General features: G+C 37.1%; 1 protein-coding gene across 1 annotated transcript in view; it reads right to left on the minus strand.

Moving 5' to 3' along the window:
• The window catches only part of LOC107697534 (BRCA1-A complex subunit BRE-like), a 91,235-nt gene extending 80,018 nt beyond the window's left edge, over positions 1-11,217 (minus strand). Inside the window, exons 1-3 of the mRNA XM_016498333.1 lie at positions 11,145-11,217; positions 5,228-5,304; positions 341-435 (exon numbers count right to left, since the gene is read on the minus strand). Of these exons, the coding sequence (XP_016353819.1) occupies positions 341-435; positions 5,228-5,291 (159 nt within the window). The 5' untranslated portion in view covers positions 5,292-5,304; positions 11,145-11,217. The remainder of the gene's footprint in view (positions 1-340; positions 436-5,227; positions 5,305-11,144) is intronic.
• Between the last annotated feature and the right edge of the window lie 1,485 nt (positions 11,218-12,702).

Genomic DNA, 12,702 nt, shown 5'->3' on the forward strand with positions numbered 1-12,702 from the left:
AGATTTGAGAACAATTTTGTGGGGGTAAGAGTGACCCTAAAGCAAGCATAGACACTTCACTAAAACAAGACTACTTTTATTTGTCAGATTTGGTTAAATATGGTCTCTCTCTACAGAGAAGATCTAAACTGAATGCATCATCTTGCATGGGTGTTGCTTTAATGTTGTAAAAAAAAAAGACTCTTTTTGTACATTCCTGTCTTCTTACCAATATTTATAACTACAGTATTTGTACAGTTAGTCTACTAAGCTACTGTTCTGTAACATTATATTTATATACAATTCTCTATATTTAGAAAGCAGGGTAATGACGTCATATAATTATAATCTTAATACGCACCGCGAGTTCTGATGGTTCAGGAAGGAAGTCAGCATCCTCTCCGAAGATAAAGTCAGGGGGCAGTTCTGGGTCTATGGCATTGAAGATAATGTCCCCTGTAAGAAGAAAGGGTTAATCACGATGATAATTCCTTAATAAATGACATACTTCATTGATTTACATCCAGTTCAAGCCAAATCACATTTGTAAACTCTTTATGAAGCAGCACTGTAGAATTCCACCATGTAAAAAGCAAATCTCACTGTGTCAAGAAGATATGCACTTTAGATGCCTACGTGATATTCACACACTGTATACTTTCCATGTAAGCTCTTTACATAAAAAATAATGGTAGCATGGTTGTTTATCGATGCATAATCTTATTAGACCGAACAACTAATGTCAGTATCAAAGACTATTTTGTTTCCACGGCATAATGGCTCTTGTAGCAACACCAACTCTCAAAGGGCATTATAGTACTAATGGACATTAGCAAGCCACTGAATAAGCTACATTTTCAATCATGGGTATAATGTTCCGATATAAATATTGTTGGACATCATTATGATGGGCTTTACCTGTATGCTACAGGTAAAAAGGTACAAATTCTATACTTCAAAAAATATTTGTCATGTTCCATTAATCCCTTAGAAAGCACACAAACAAGCTACTAGGATTTGGTACCTTTCTGGGAACAAAGATGGGTACAAAAACATACCTCACCAGACCGTGTCAAAGTACATAGGCTATTAATTTCTTTATCATTATTAAGAACTATTTCACAACACAACAGTGACAAGGATTTTTAACACCGTAAAGGACTGAACATATGTTTCTCTCATTCAAGATATACACAAAAAGTTCTTGCAAGTGTCATGAATACCTCAGATTTAAACAGGTGGAAAAACAAAATTGATTATTAAAGCTATTAATAATGATGTAAAATCTCACAGTAAGCCACAGAAGATGTGGTGAAGCACAAGATATCTTTACTTCTGGTACTTTTTTTGTGCTTCTCGGAGCTTCAGTAGCCATTCACTTTTGAAGTATTGTATAAGTTAACAACTCAACATCCGTGTTTCAAGCGACATTGTTTCAAGCATTGTTTTTGTAGCTTGCTTAGCTCCCATCGATGTTCCTATCAAACATGACTCTTGCATTATCAGCACATGATTTTCTTGTTTAACACTGAAAAGCTGCTTTGACACAATCTGTATTGTACAAAGCGCTATAGAAATAAAGGTAACTTCACTTGACATGATTTTAGACTATTGCATGTTCAAATAATTTCTATTTATACAGCCATTCTTTTTCTCTTTTTTTTCATACTTCTGCTCCTCAGTCTTTTCCATGGATAAAAAAAAACAGAGCAAAACAAACACAAGGCAGTAATTTTCCACAGATGGAGCACAAGGGAAAAGCGCCTGGATGATGTTTGTCGTACATCTGTCACATCTGATGGTATCTTGGAAAAGCTGCCAAATACCTAAAAAGAGATAGCAACGGACTTAATGTTGGGCAATAACGCAACACTACCCACATTTACACCCTGAGGGTAGTCAAAATGGGTACTACACAAAAAATACCATACCTGTACCAACTGTTGCAAACTCTTGTGAGAAGCAGAAAATCGGAGGATGTTGTTTAGTGACTGGAGTGCTCTCTTTGCATGCAAACAACAGTCAGCACTCCTGCCAGAGCTTTAGTATCACAAGTAAACAATCGGCATTTTTCCTGGAAGAACAGCAACAAAATGAACCACCTAGCAATGAGAGCAAGCTACACTGTAAAAAAATTATTGTGATTTTAACAGTAAAAGACTGTAAAATTGCTACAGTAAAAACCTGTTAATTGGTTATCAGTAACTTTCCATACTATATACGATGCATTACTGTAATTACATTTAATTACATTCATTTGTTTTGGGAAGTGAAAAAGAAAAAGTCATTGTATAATTTAGTGAAAAACCGTGAATTGACACTCCCAGAATTCCCTGCATGACACTTCATATTTTATGTTTTTTCATTTAAATAACTGTTTCTTCTTAGTTTTTTCTTATCGGTTGTGTACATTAGGGTTTTATCTGACATCTAATGTTGTTAAATTAATGTTTACTGAATTATTTCAGTATCGTGTGTTACCATGATGGTGTTTAGTGTTTGTGTGAATGACACTGTGCACCTTCTATATATATACTGTATATATATTAGTATTTCCCTTCTCGGCTTGAGGAAGAGCTGTTTGTGATGAGCTTTTATTCATCATGTGACTTTCTCATCACCACCTGTTTTTGGTGGTTATCAGTATTACAATGGTTCAAAACAGATATTAGTACTTCAGTATGCTGGTTTATTAACATTACATCAGTTAATGAAATACGTTTTTTTATTGTGAATTTAAGTTAAGTCTGTAAACCCTAAAATGTTGCTACCATATTTTTAACGGTGAAGTTCTGGCAACCACAGCTGCCGGTATTTTACCGTAAATGTCACAGATTTTTTTTACAGTGTACAGTTAAGAAATGTTAAGATATTTCGTTGTTTTTTTCCTCTTCTCTCTGTTTCTCCTGACTCTACAGTAGCTCTAAGTAAGCTGCTCTACGTAAAAAAATGTATTGAGAAAATTAATTCCATTGATGTTGGGACATACAACACAACTCCACAGCAGGCGAACTGCAACATTTAGAAAACAGATCCATCAAAAATCATATGATGCAGAGTTTCTGGAAGATTCTCTAATAATTTGCATAGGTCTGGAATCCCTAGGCAAGGCCTCTGCAAAACAAAGGCGATTAGTTATGAAAAGGTCTAGAGTCACTTTTCAGCTGTCAGCCACTGGCAGTTGTAAAATTAAACCCAGGAAGCAGTTCCAACTCTCAACTCTGCTATCTTTTTTGATTATTTAGATGCAGAAGAAGTTTAATGTGTTTCTAACAATAATAGATATTATGAAGAGTTGGACATGTGAATGCATCAGCTTTCCAAGAAAATCATTCAAACCTGTTTATATCTGAACAATACCTAAAAAAAAGACAATTATTTTAATTCATGGGAAAAACTGCCAATAAAATGTTTAATGGACTACTCCCTGAACAGTGGAGCATGTGTTACTTAACGTGAGAATACGGATGTAATTCAAATACTGATTACTATGATTTATTGTGACACAGTGTTAAGAATGTGTGCATCGTTCAGCGATGCCTCCATTTTAGTAGTAAATTTGATTTTCAGTTTCAATTTGCACTTGAGCTCTGACCTCCAGTAAAGGCCACTAATGCAAAAATGTAACACTGTTACGCTCTGATAATGCACAACTAAAAGCACTGCCTCAGGCATGTACCAATGCCCCCAAAATGACCAACAGCCAAACTTCGTCATTAACCAATCCATAGTTTTTCTTATAATTCTTCTGAACAGATACAAATTACAACACAATATTACAAATAAAGTCGATAGCCATGCATCTCCAAAAGGAAGAAAGCCTCATTGAGTAACCTCGATTTCTCACTGTCAGACTGCATGACAATTCCAGCTCCAAGAAATTTGTTTCATATGTGGCCTCCGTGAAAAACTGCTTGAGTGTTTGAGTGTCTCATGACTCAGAGCTATAACAGGAACTCCCAATTAAGATCACTGCCGAGTTATAATTACTATGCAACCTCATTAAACATCACTGAGCTGTGGTACTTGAAAGCATTTCAGACAAAACCTCTAAAAGCCCTTCTCAGAAGCTTGTTTCCAAATCGAAAGAATTGTGCTTCAGTGCACCACCATTACGAAGTCTTGAAGAATCTGTGAAATACGCTTTTATTGGTCTAACATTTGCAAAAAGTTCATAGCGTAATGGGCTGCATTGCACAACCTCTTAAAGAATGTAGTTCTGTTGGTTTACGGGAAAAGGAGGACCAAAACTTGCCTTCAGGTTTCTGTGTGAAACATTTCCCTCAAATAAAGGCTGGCTAGGCACTAAACAATTACAGTCTATTACAAAATAAAGCAAATAAACAGAAGGTATGAACTTCTAGGACTGAGCTCCCACATGTTGAGCTGTCATGCTTTTTGTTGACATTTATTTAGTTTTAGTTTTAGTACTTCAACAAACTAAATGAATATGAGAAATATTACCTTAATATTTATTTTATTTATTTTTATGGTTTTAATTTTCGTTAATGATAATAACCCTGGGTGTATGGATTAATTTCACACTTCTTTTGGTCCCTGCTAACTTTAATAATATGGACAAAATGGTTGAAACATTCTTCAAAATATCTTCTTTTATGTTCCACAAAAGTGTTATGAGTTTGGAATGATATGCAGGCGAGCCAATTTCATTTTTGGGTGAACTATTTAAGTATAAAGTGATGTTTGCCTTAGCAAGAATGAGTAATAAGATGTTAAATTACAAAAATGATTCTCATGAACTCACTGGACTGGATTACAAATAAACTGCTTATTAAACACAAAATATCACTGACGTTTAATGAGTTTGCCACCTCAGCTTTAATAAGGTTTTAAACAATCACTAGCACTTTGATGACAAATCCCAGATCTGAAGTTGATAACATGTCAGAAAATACAAACACACAGAGACTCTCTGAACAGAAGCCAAATAAAAGCTACCAAGATGTCTTTCCTTCTACAGTATTTTACAAATAATTTCAATCCTTTCTACAGTTTTACTGTAGTAAACAACAACAAGATGATTTATATTGTACACTGCAGTTTGAAAATGTAATAAATCAATAATGCATCACAACACATTAAATCAGCACTATTTCAGCATGTCCGACAAGAACTTTGTAGGCTGCAGGAACATATCACTAGCAAACCACCATCATCAAACATCAGCAACTTTCATATATTCATGAGTGATCTCTGATCTGTTTATACCCATAGAACAACTACTTACATTTGAGAGTCTCTCCAGCATATGGAATGTGAAGTTTAAATCTGTCACAGCATGGACCAGGCATTAGTGATGTGCAGCTAAAATGAAAAGGGGGGAAAAAAACCTTTCAATGACACTTCAATAGCTGAAAATTAGCAATAAATAAATCATTTAGCAAGGATGCATTCAATTGATTAAAAGTAACAGTAAAGACATTTGTAATGTTACAAAATATTTCTATATAATTTTTTTCCAAGCTATCTATTCATCAAAGAATCCTGAAAAATATATCATGGTTTCCACAAAAAGCAGAAAAACAGTTTTCAACATTAATAATAAGAACCATTATTAATAAATGAGCACCAATAATAATGAATAATATCACCAAATATTAGAGTGATTTATTAAGGATTATGTCACACAGAATGGCTAATATAATGTACAGTAATGGCTGCTGAACATTCAGCTTACATTTTTAAATATATTAAAAAAGAAAACAGTTCTTATAAATTGTAATAATATTTCACAAATAGTATAATTAATAATTGAATATATTTGAATAATTAAGACATCATAAAAAGGATTTGCAATCATCTTAAAGGCCCTGAACTGTAAAGCTCAGCTAAGGATGGAAAATTACAGTCATTCACCACATGACACCGTGCTGTAGTTGTTTTTAACATAAAGCTTTGATTTGATTTTAAGCTCCGCAATTTTTCTGCTGTTTTTGTTTGTTGTTCTGTGTTTACTGTTTAGACTAGTCATTCTTCTTCAATAAGTTTTAGCAGAGACAAACTCCTTAACATTAAGCAACACATCCCAGATAATATTTTTCCAGTCTTTCGATTATTCAGATGTTTTGTTGGACATTCGGAGTCAGAGGTGCTGTGGTGCTGGTTAAGCTCCGCGAGCGTAGCTTTCGAACTGCGCTCCCAAGTATTCATCTTGCAAATGTCCGTTGCCTTTTTATCAAAACTTCTTCTCCTCACCCCCATCAACAAGGACTTTTCAAACTCTGCTGCATTGTGCTTCACTGAAACATGGCTGAGTGAAGCCTAGTCTCAGCCTCAGAAGGCACGCCCACAGACCGTTGGCTGAACGTCTGACTCATATGGCACACAAAATTGGAAACCCTTCAGGAGTTTAGAAGTCGTCATCGGATTGGTTGAAATATACAGGATTTCCTCGTGTGTCTTGTTCTTTAAAGGGATAGTTCACCCAAAAATGAAAATTAGCCCATGATTTACTCACCCTCAGGGTATCCTAGGTATATCCGACATTCCTTTTTCAGACGAACACAATCGCAGTTATATTTTAAATTGTCCTGGCTCTTCCAAGCTGTATAATGGCAGTGAATGGTACCCCTGTTTTTGAAGCCTAAAAAACTGCATCCATCCATCATAAAACTACTCTACACAGCTTGGGGGTGCTAATAAAGGCCTTCTGAAGTGAAACGACGTGTTAGTGTAAGAAAAATATACATTTTTAAATATTTATTAGCTTTAATCTCCAGCTTCCGGTCGCTCAAGCAGGCACGTTCACGACAAGGCGTTCGAGCATATGACATAGGCGTAGCGGAAGGCGCGCTTCATCTGCCGGGCTTCCAGCTGTTCAGAGCGGATCGCATCGTGGAGTTAACAGCGAAAACGAGAGGTGGTGGATTGTGTTTCTTCATCAACGAAAGTTGGTGTTCAGATGTAACAATGCTGAAAAAGACATGCTGTCCTAATTTAGAGGCACTCTTCATAAACTGTAAACCTTTCTACTCGCCACGGGAGTTTTCCTCTTTCATTCTCGCAAATGTGTACATTCCTCCAGACGTGTGTGTGAGCACAGCACTGCAATAGCTGGCTGAACAAATAACTGAAATGGAGCAAAGGTACCCAGACTCTCTTTTAATCATTCTTGGAGATTTTAACAAAGCAAATCTTTCCCGTTCACTGCCAAAATACAGACAGCATGTTACATGTCCCACCAGAGACAGTAATATACAGGACCACTGTTACACCACAATAAAGGATGCATATCACTCTGTCCCACGGGCAGCTTTGGGGCTCTCTGATCACAGTCTAGTTCATCTCATACCAACCTACAGGCAGAAACTGAAATCAGCTAAACCTGTAGGACTGTTAAAAGATGGACTAATGAAGCAGAGCGGGATTTACAAGCCTGCTTCGACTGCACTGACTGGAGTGTTTTTGAGGCTGCAGTCACCAATCTGGATGAGCTCACAGATACTGTAACATCATATATCAGTTTCTGTGAAGATATGTGGATTCCTGCCATGACATTCCTATCATTAACTAATGAAAAACCATGGTTTACTGGGAAACTCAAACAGCTTTGTCATGCCAAGAGGATGATTACTGAAGTGGGGAAACAATCTTGTACAACCAGGCCAGAAACAGACTAACGAAGGAGTGGCTAAAAAAGCTACACTGAAAAGCTGAAAAAACTGTTTTCAGCCAACGACCCGGCATCAGTATGGACTGGTCTGAGGAACATCACCAAGTACAAGGCACCACCCCCGCAGTCTTTGGACAATCAATAACTGGCTGACGGTCTGAATATGTTTTACTGCCGGTTTGAAAAGCCCAGTCTCACACCCCACATCCACCTCTGATCTGCACTTCACACATTCACCTACCCCTCCTGCAACTCCCCTCCTTCCCTCCCTCACCAACCATTCAACCTGCGCTTAAGGTATGTGAACCAGGTCTTCAGAAAACAGAAGACTAAGAAAGCTTCAGGCCCAGACAGTGTTTCACCTGCCTGTTTAAAAACCTGTGCTGACCAACTGGCCCCCATCTTTACACAGATCTTCAACAGATCTCTGGAGCTGTGTGAAGTTCCCTGCTGCTTCAAATGCTCCACTATCATTCTAGTCCCCCCAAAAAAACCAAAATCACCTGGACTTAATGACTACAGACCTGTCACTCTCACGTCTGCAACATCTTGATAGACCTGGGACTTATGCAAGGATCTTGTTTGTAGAATTCAGTTCGACCTTCAAAACCATCATGCCTGACCTTCACTCAGACAAACTGACCCAGCTCTCCGTGCCCACCCCAATCTGTCAGTGGATCGCCAGCTTCCTGACAGACAGGCAGCAGCTAGTGAGGCAGGATAAACTCACATCCAAGACTCTCACAATCAGCACTGGCGCCCCTCAGGGATGTGTGCTCTCCCCACTGCTCTTCTCCCTGTATACGAACGAATGCACTGCAAAAGACCCCTCTGTCAAGCTCCTGAAATTTGCAGATGATACTATCATCATCGGCTTCATACACAATGGATGAGTCTGCTTACAGACCGGAGGTTAAAGAGCTGGCTGTCTGGTGCATTTACAACATCCTGGAGCTGAACACGCTCAAAACAGTGGAGATAATAGTGGACTTCAGGAGAAACCCCCCTGCACTCCTCCCACTCACCATCATGAACAGCACTGTAACAACAGTGGAGCCATTCAAGTTCCTGGGCACCACCATCTCTCAGGACCTGAAGTAGGACATTCACATAGACTCCATTGCTAAAAAGGCCCAGCAGAGGTTGTACTTCCTTCGCTAACTGAGGAAATTCAACCTGCCACAGGAGCTGGTAAAAACAGTTCTACTCGGCCATTGTTGAGTCCATCCTGTGTTCATCCATAACTTTATGGTTTGGTTCAGCTACCAAATCAGACATCAAGAGACTACAACAGACAGTCAGGACTGCTGAGAAGATTACTGGTTCCCCCCTGCCCAACCTACTACCTAATACTTTCATAACTATACATTGTCCATTATAACCTTGTTATAAATGCTTTTTCGCATTTGGCTCCCAAACTCTGGAATAGCCTTCCTGATAACGCTCGGGGTTCAGACACACTCTCTCGGTTTAAATCTAGATTAAAGACACATCTCTTTGGCCAGGCATTCAAATAATGCATCTCATAATCTTGTACTGCAGTTATATCTGATCAAATGCACATTATTATTCTTTAGCTTGGGTTAAACAACTCAATTTTGCTTGGTTGGAACAGCAGCTACGCTAATTATGTCTCTATTTGTTTCACTGTTTTTTTGCCAGGGGATTGACATCCCGTGGTAACTAAGATTTACACAAGCTTCAGTCTGGATCCAGAACACCTGAGAAGAGATGATGCCAACCCCTCAGAGGACCTCAGATGATGCTAAGCCTGAAACAACATACAGAACTACCAAATATTGCTATAAGTTTGATTGCATCATATAATAATTGCTGTTAATAGTGTTCATCGTCTGTTTGTTCCTTTACTTCCTAAAAGCACCAGTATGAACGTAATGTAAACTGAGACACTTCATTTTGAACTCTCAAAGTGCACCAGATAATTTTAAAATGTACAACATTTTCTTCCGGGGTGGCATGCCCCCAGAGCCATATAGAGTGCAACAGATGGGTTCCGGAAGTAAATGGCATTCATTTTCTCCATAGGGGAATTTTTTTTTTTTATTATTATGTCAGCATATATTCCTGTTGAAAAATTACATCATCCATGATTCTGCAAAAAATAACCTTCCATTAATTTAAAAAATAAATAAATACTGAAAAAAAAGAACATCCGCACACTCCCATGAAACACTGCGAATGACATAATTGAGCCAATCTCCCTAGGCTCTCAAACTACTTAACATTTCTATAGATATGCATATTTTGCAATAAACATGAAATATACACATAATCAACATCAGCAGTTTTATATTTATCCATCATTTTTATTTTATTCACGTTTGTGATGTGATTCACCAACAGGTTTGGTTCATGGTTTAGAATTTTATTTGTTTTTAAACGAGGACTTGACTTAATGAATGCATTCTTAATAGTTCCAGAACCAAGGCCACTGAAAAAGTGGGCAGGTGCTTTTGCATTCTGAAGAATCCAAGATCCACCATCTATACAGTCTCACTTTGTCATACAAATGCCTCATTTGTAATGGGTTTTATTGTTTTTGTCTCGTCACTCCGGCCGGGACACGGCATCAACAGTATGTAAGGGGCGTAACATTTCCGTCACACGCTTGGAGGTATTCGGCCAATCACAACGCACTGGATAGCTGGCCAATCACAGCACACCTCGCTTTTTCAGACCGATGAGCTTTGTAAAAATCGACGCGTTTCAAAAAGGCGGGGCATAGAGGAGAATCAATAATGTACAGTATGTGGAAAATAATGTGTTTTTTTAACCTTAAACCGCATAAACACATTTCATTACACCAAATACACAAAATAATGTTATTTTTAGCAACATCGTATGACCCCTTTAAAATAATTCCACTCAACACTGATGTCCTAACAGAGTAACCTCAACCAGTTCCACTAAGTGTCTATAAAAATCTTTCTCTTCATTTTGGACAGTATTTTTTATTATATTTATATCGCTATCTATATTATACTTTTATCATTTAAAACCTAAATAACGTGTTTTGGAAAACGTTAAGAGAAGTGTAACTTTATGTATGCTATCACAGTAATTAAGAGAAGGAGAAATAAACACAGAACGGGCTACGATGTCCTTGATTAAACTAATTAGTGGGATTTGCGCAGTATAAAATAAATAGAACTTGTTTATTCAAGAAAAGTAAATAAAAATAGTGAGTTCAGCTGTGCATAACAAAGCTCATAGAAAACATTATAAACACTGATATTTAACAATACTGTCAAGCAACTGCACTAACAAACAAAACTACCGCCGCTGAGCTTAACCATGTGCATGAATGAATAGAAGAATTTGTGTTTGTTGTGTAATTTGAAAATTATTTCGTTTGTTATTCAGTTTGTTTTGGAGCTGCTATGCTAACAGACCAACTAGCATGCTATTCCGGCATTATGAACGAGTCTTCGCCTAATGACGTTTCTTTTATTATCAAAGCAGTCATTTCGCTGAAATAATTTTTTGTAAGTAATAAACGCCTTTTCGGTACCTTTTAAATGAGATATAGCACAAATCTCGAGCATTAACTTATTCCCCACTTCCGCTGTTATTATTGAGACCTGTTTATGGATGTTTAGAAATATGCCTGATAATTTTACCACGGTCTTATGAAATTATTACGTGAATAATGCGTTAGTGTGGTCAGTAGTATACTATATTAGACAAGACTGAATTATCTACTTGATAATGTTATGTTTCGGCACGTTCTGAAAGCATATCTCATGTATTTAAAGACAGGAGAAAATAGGGACAGCTTTCAGTGCTGTCAAATAGACGTGAGAGCAGTGCCGCTTTGACTATTTAGATATCGCTTTACTCAGTGGACGAATATGTAAAGTGTAAACTGTTATAATGTACAAGTAGTCCTAAACGCTCATTAATTATACAGTTGAATGTGATATTGCATGAATTCTTGTGAATAAGGTGATTAATCAAGTCTATCCCACATTAGACGTAAAGTGTTGCAAAAATCTAGAAACATTTTAACATACTGCCTCTGATTGTAAATAAAATGCACGTGACCCCTCTAACAAGATTTTACTAGCCTAACTGGATATTATTGTTCCCAGCACTGCACATTTTCACTAATGACTTTAGTAGTAATTTGTCAGATTGTCCTCCAGGCCCACTTTCATAATTATTCTGACTGAATTTGGCGTATTACATCTTATTTACATGACAATGTATGCACTCCCTAGAAAACTATTTTAAAACTGCAGGCTGTAATAATAAATCTATACTTATAATAAATTACGAAATAGTTTCTCCAACATGTAACGGCCATGTTCGTTTTGTTCGTGCAGAGATGGTAATATCTATCAAAGGGTCATGCCCACACAGCAAAACACTTCAAGGGATTCAAACCATTTAAACTGATTTGAATCTAAGTATTCAGAAAATGTAGCCTGGACTTCAGTTATTTTGAGAAAATGTAGGCTGTTCCTTAGCCGCCCGCTGGCTTTTACAGTCCCCTGAGGCCTGCTGAGAGATTTGAGCAGATTAACACTATTCTATTCACATATGTTGCCTACATGCAAGGGATTGAATTAATGAAGGATTTCCATGGTTGTTGTCAATCACATGATCCAGTCCTGAAATAATCATCCAGTCATTCTTGAGAAGTGGGACAAAACAGGGTGCAAAATTGAAAAAATAAAACCTTGTACTCAGATAAATAAAACTACATTTATGTATCTTATATGTACTAAGCTACTGAGCTATGCTTTGATACAACCTCCCAACTTTTCTCTTTTTTAACAAAATGTGCTTTTTTTAGCTTGGACTGTGTAATATAATTTCAGCTTTATCTCTAACAGCATTCAAGATGTTTTTAACATTTCAAAACACATTCTCGTGTTAGCAGACAGATTACACGTTCACATGTGACCAACAATTCCTCAACAAATATAAAATATCATAATGAAATATTATCAAACTATTCAACTGACGGAGGTGACACATCTGACGGTGGTGACGAAAACCTGAATTTGTAGTCATTTTAACTATCAAATACATCGAATCAGTCAATTACTGTATTAAAACAAACA

This window comes from Sinocyclocheilus anshuiensis, unplaced genomic scaffold, assembly GCF_001515605.1.
Source record: "Sinocyclocheilus anshuiensis isolate Anshui unplaced genomic scaffold, SAMN03320099.WGS_v1.1 scaffold1534, whole genome shotgun sequence".
NCBI lineage: Eukaryota > Metazoa > Chordata > Actinopteri > Cypriniformes > Cyprinidae > Sinocyclocheilus > Sinocyclocheilus anshuiensis.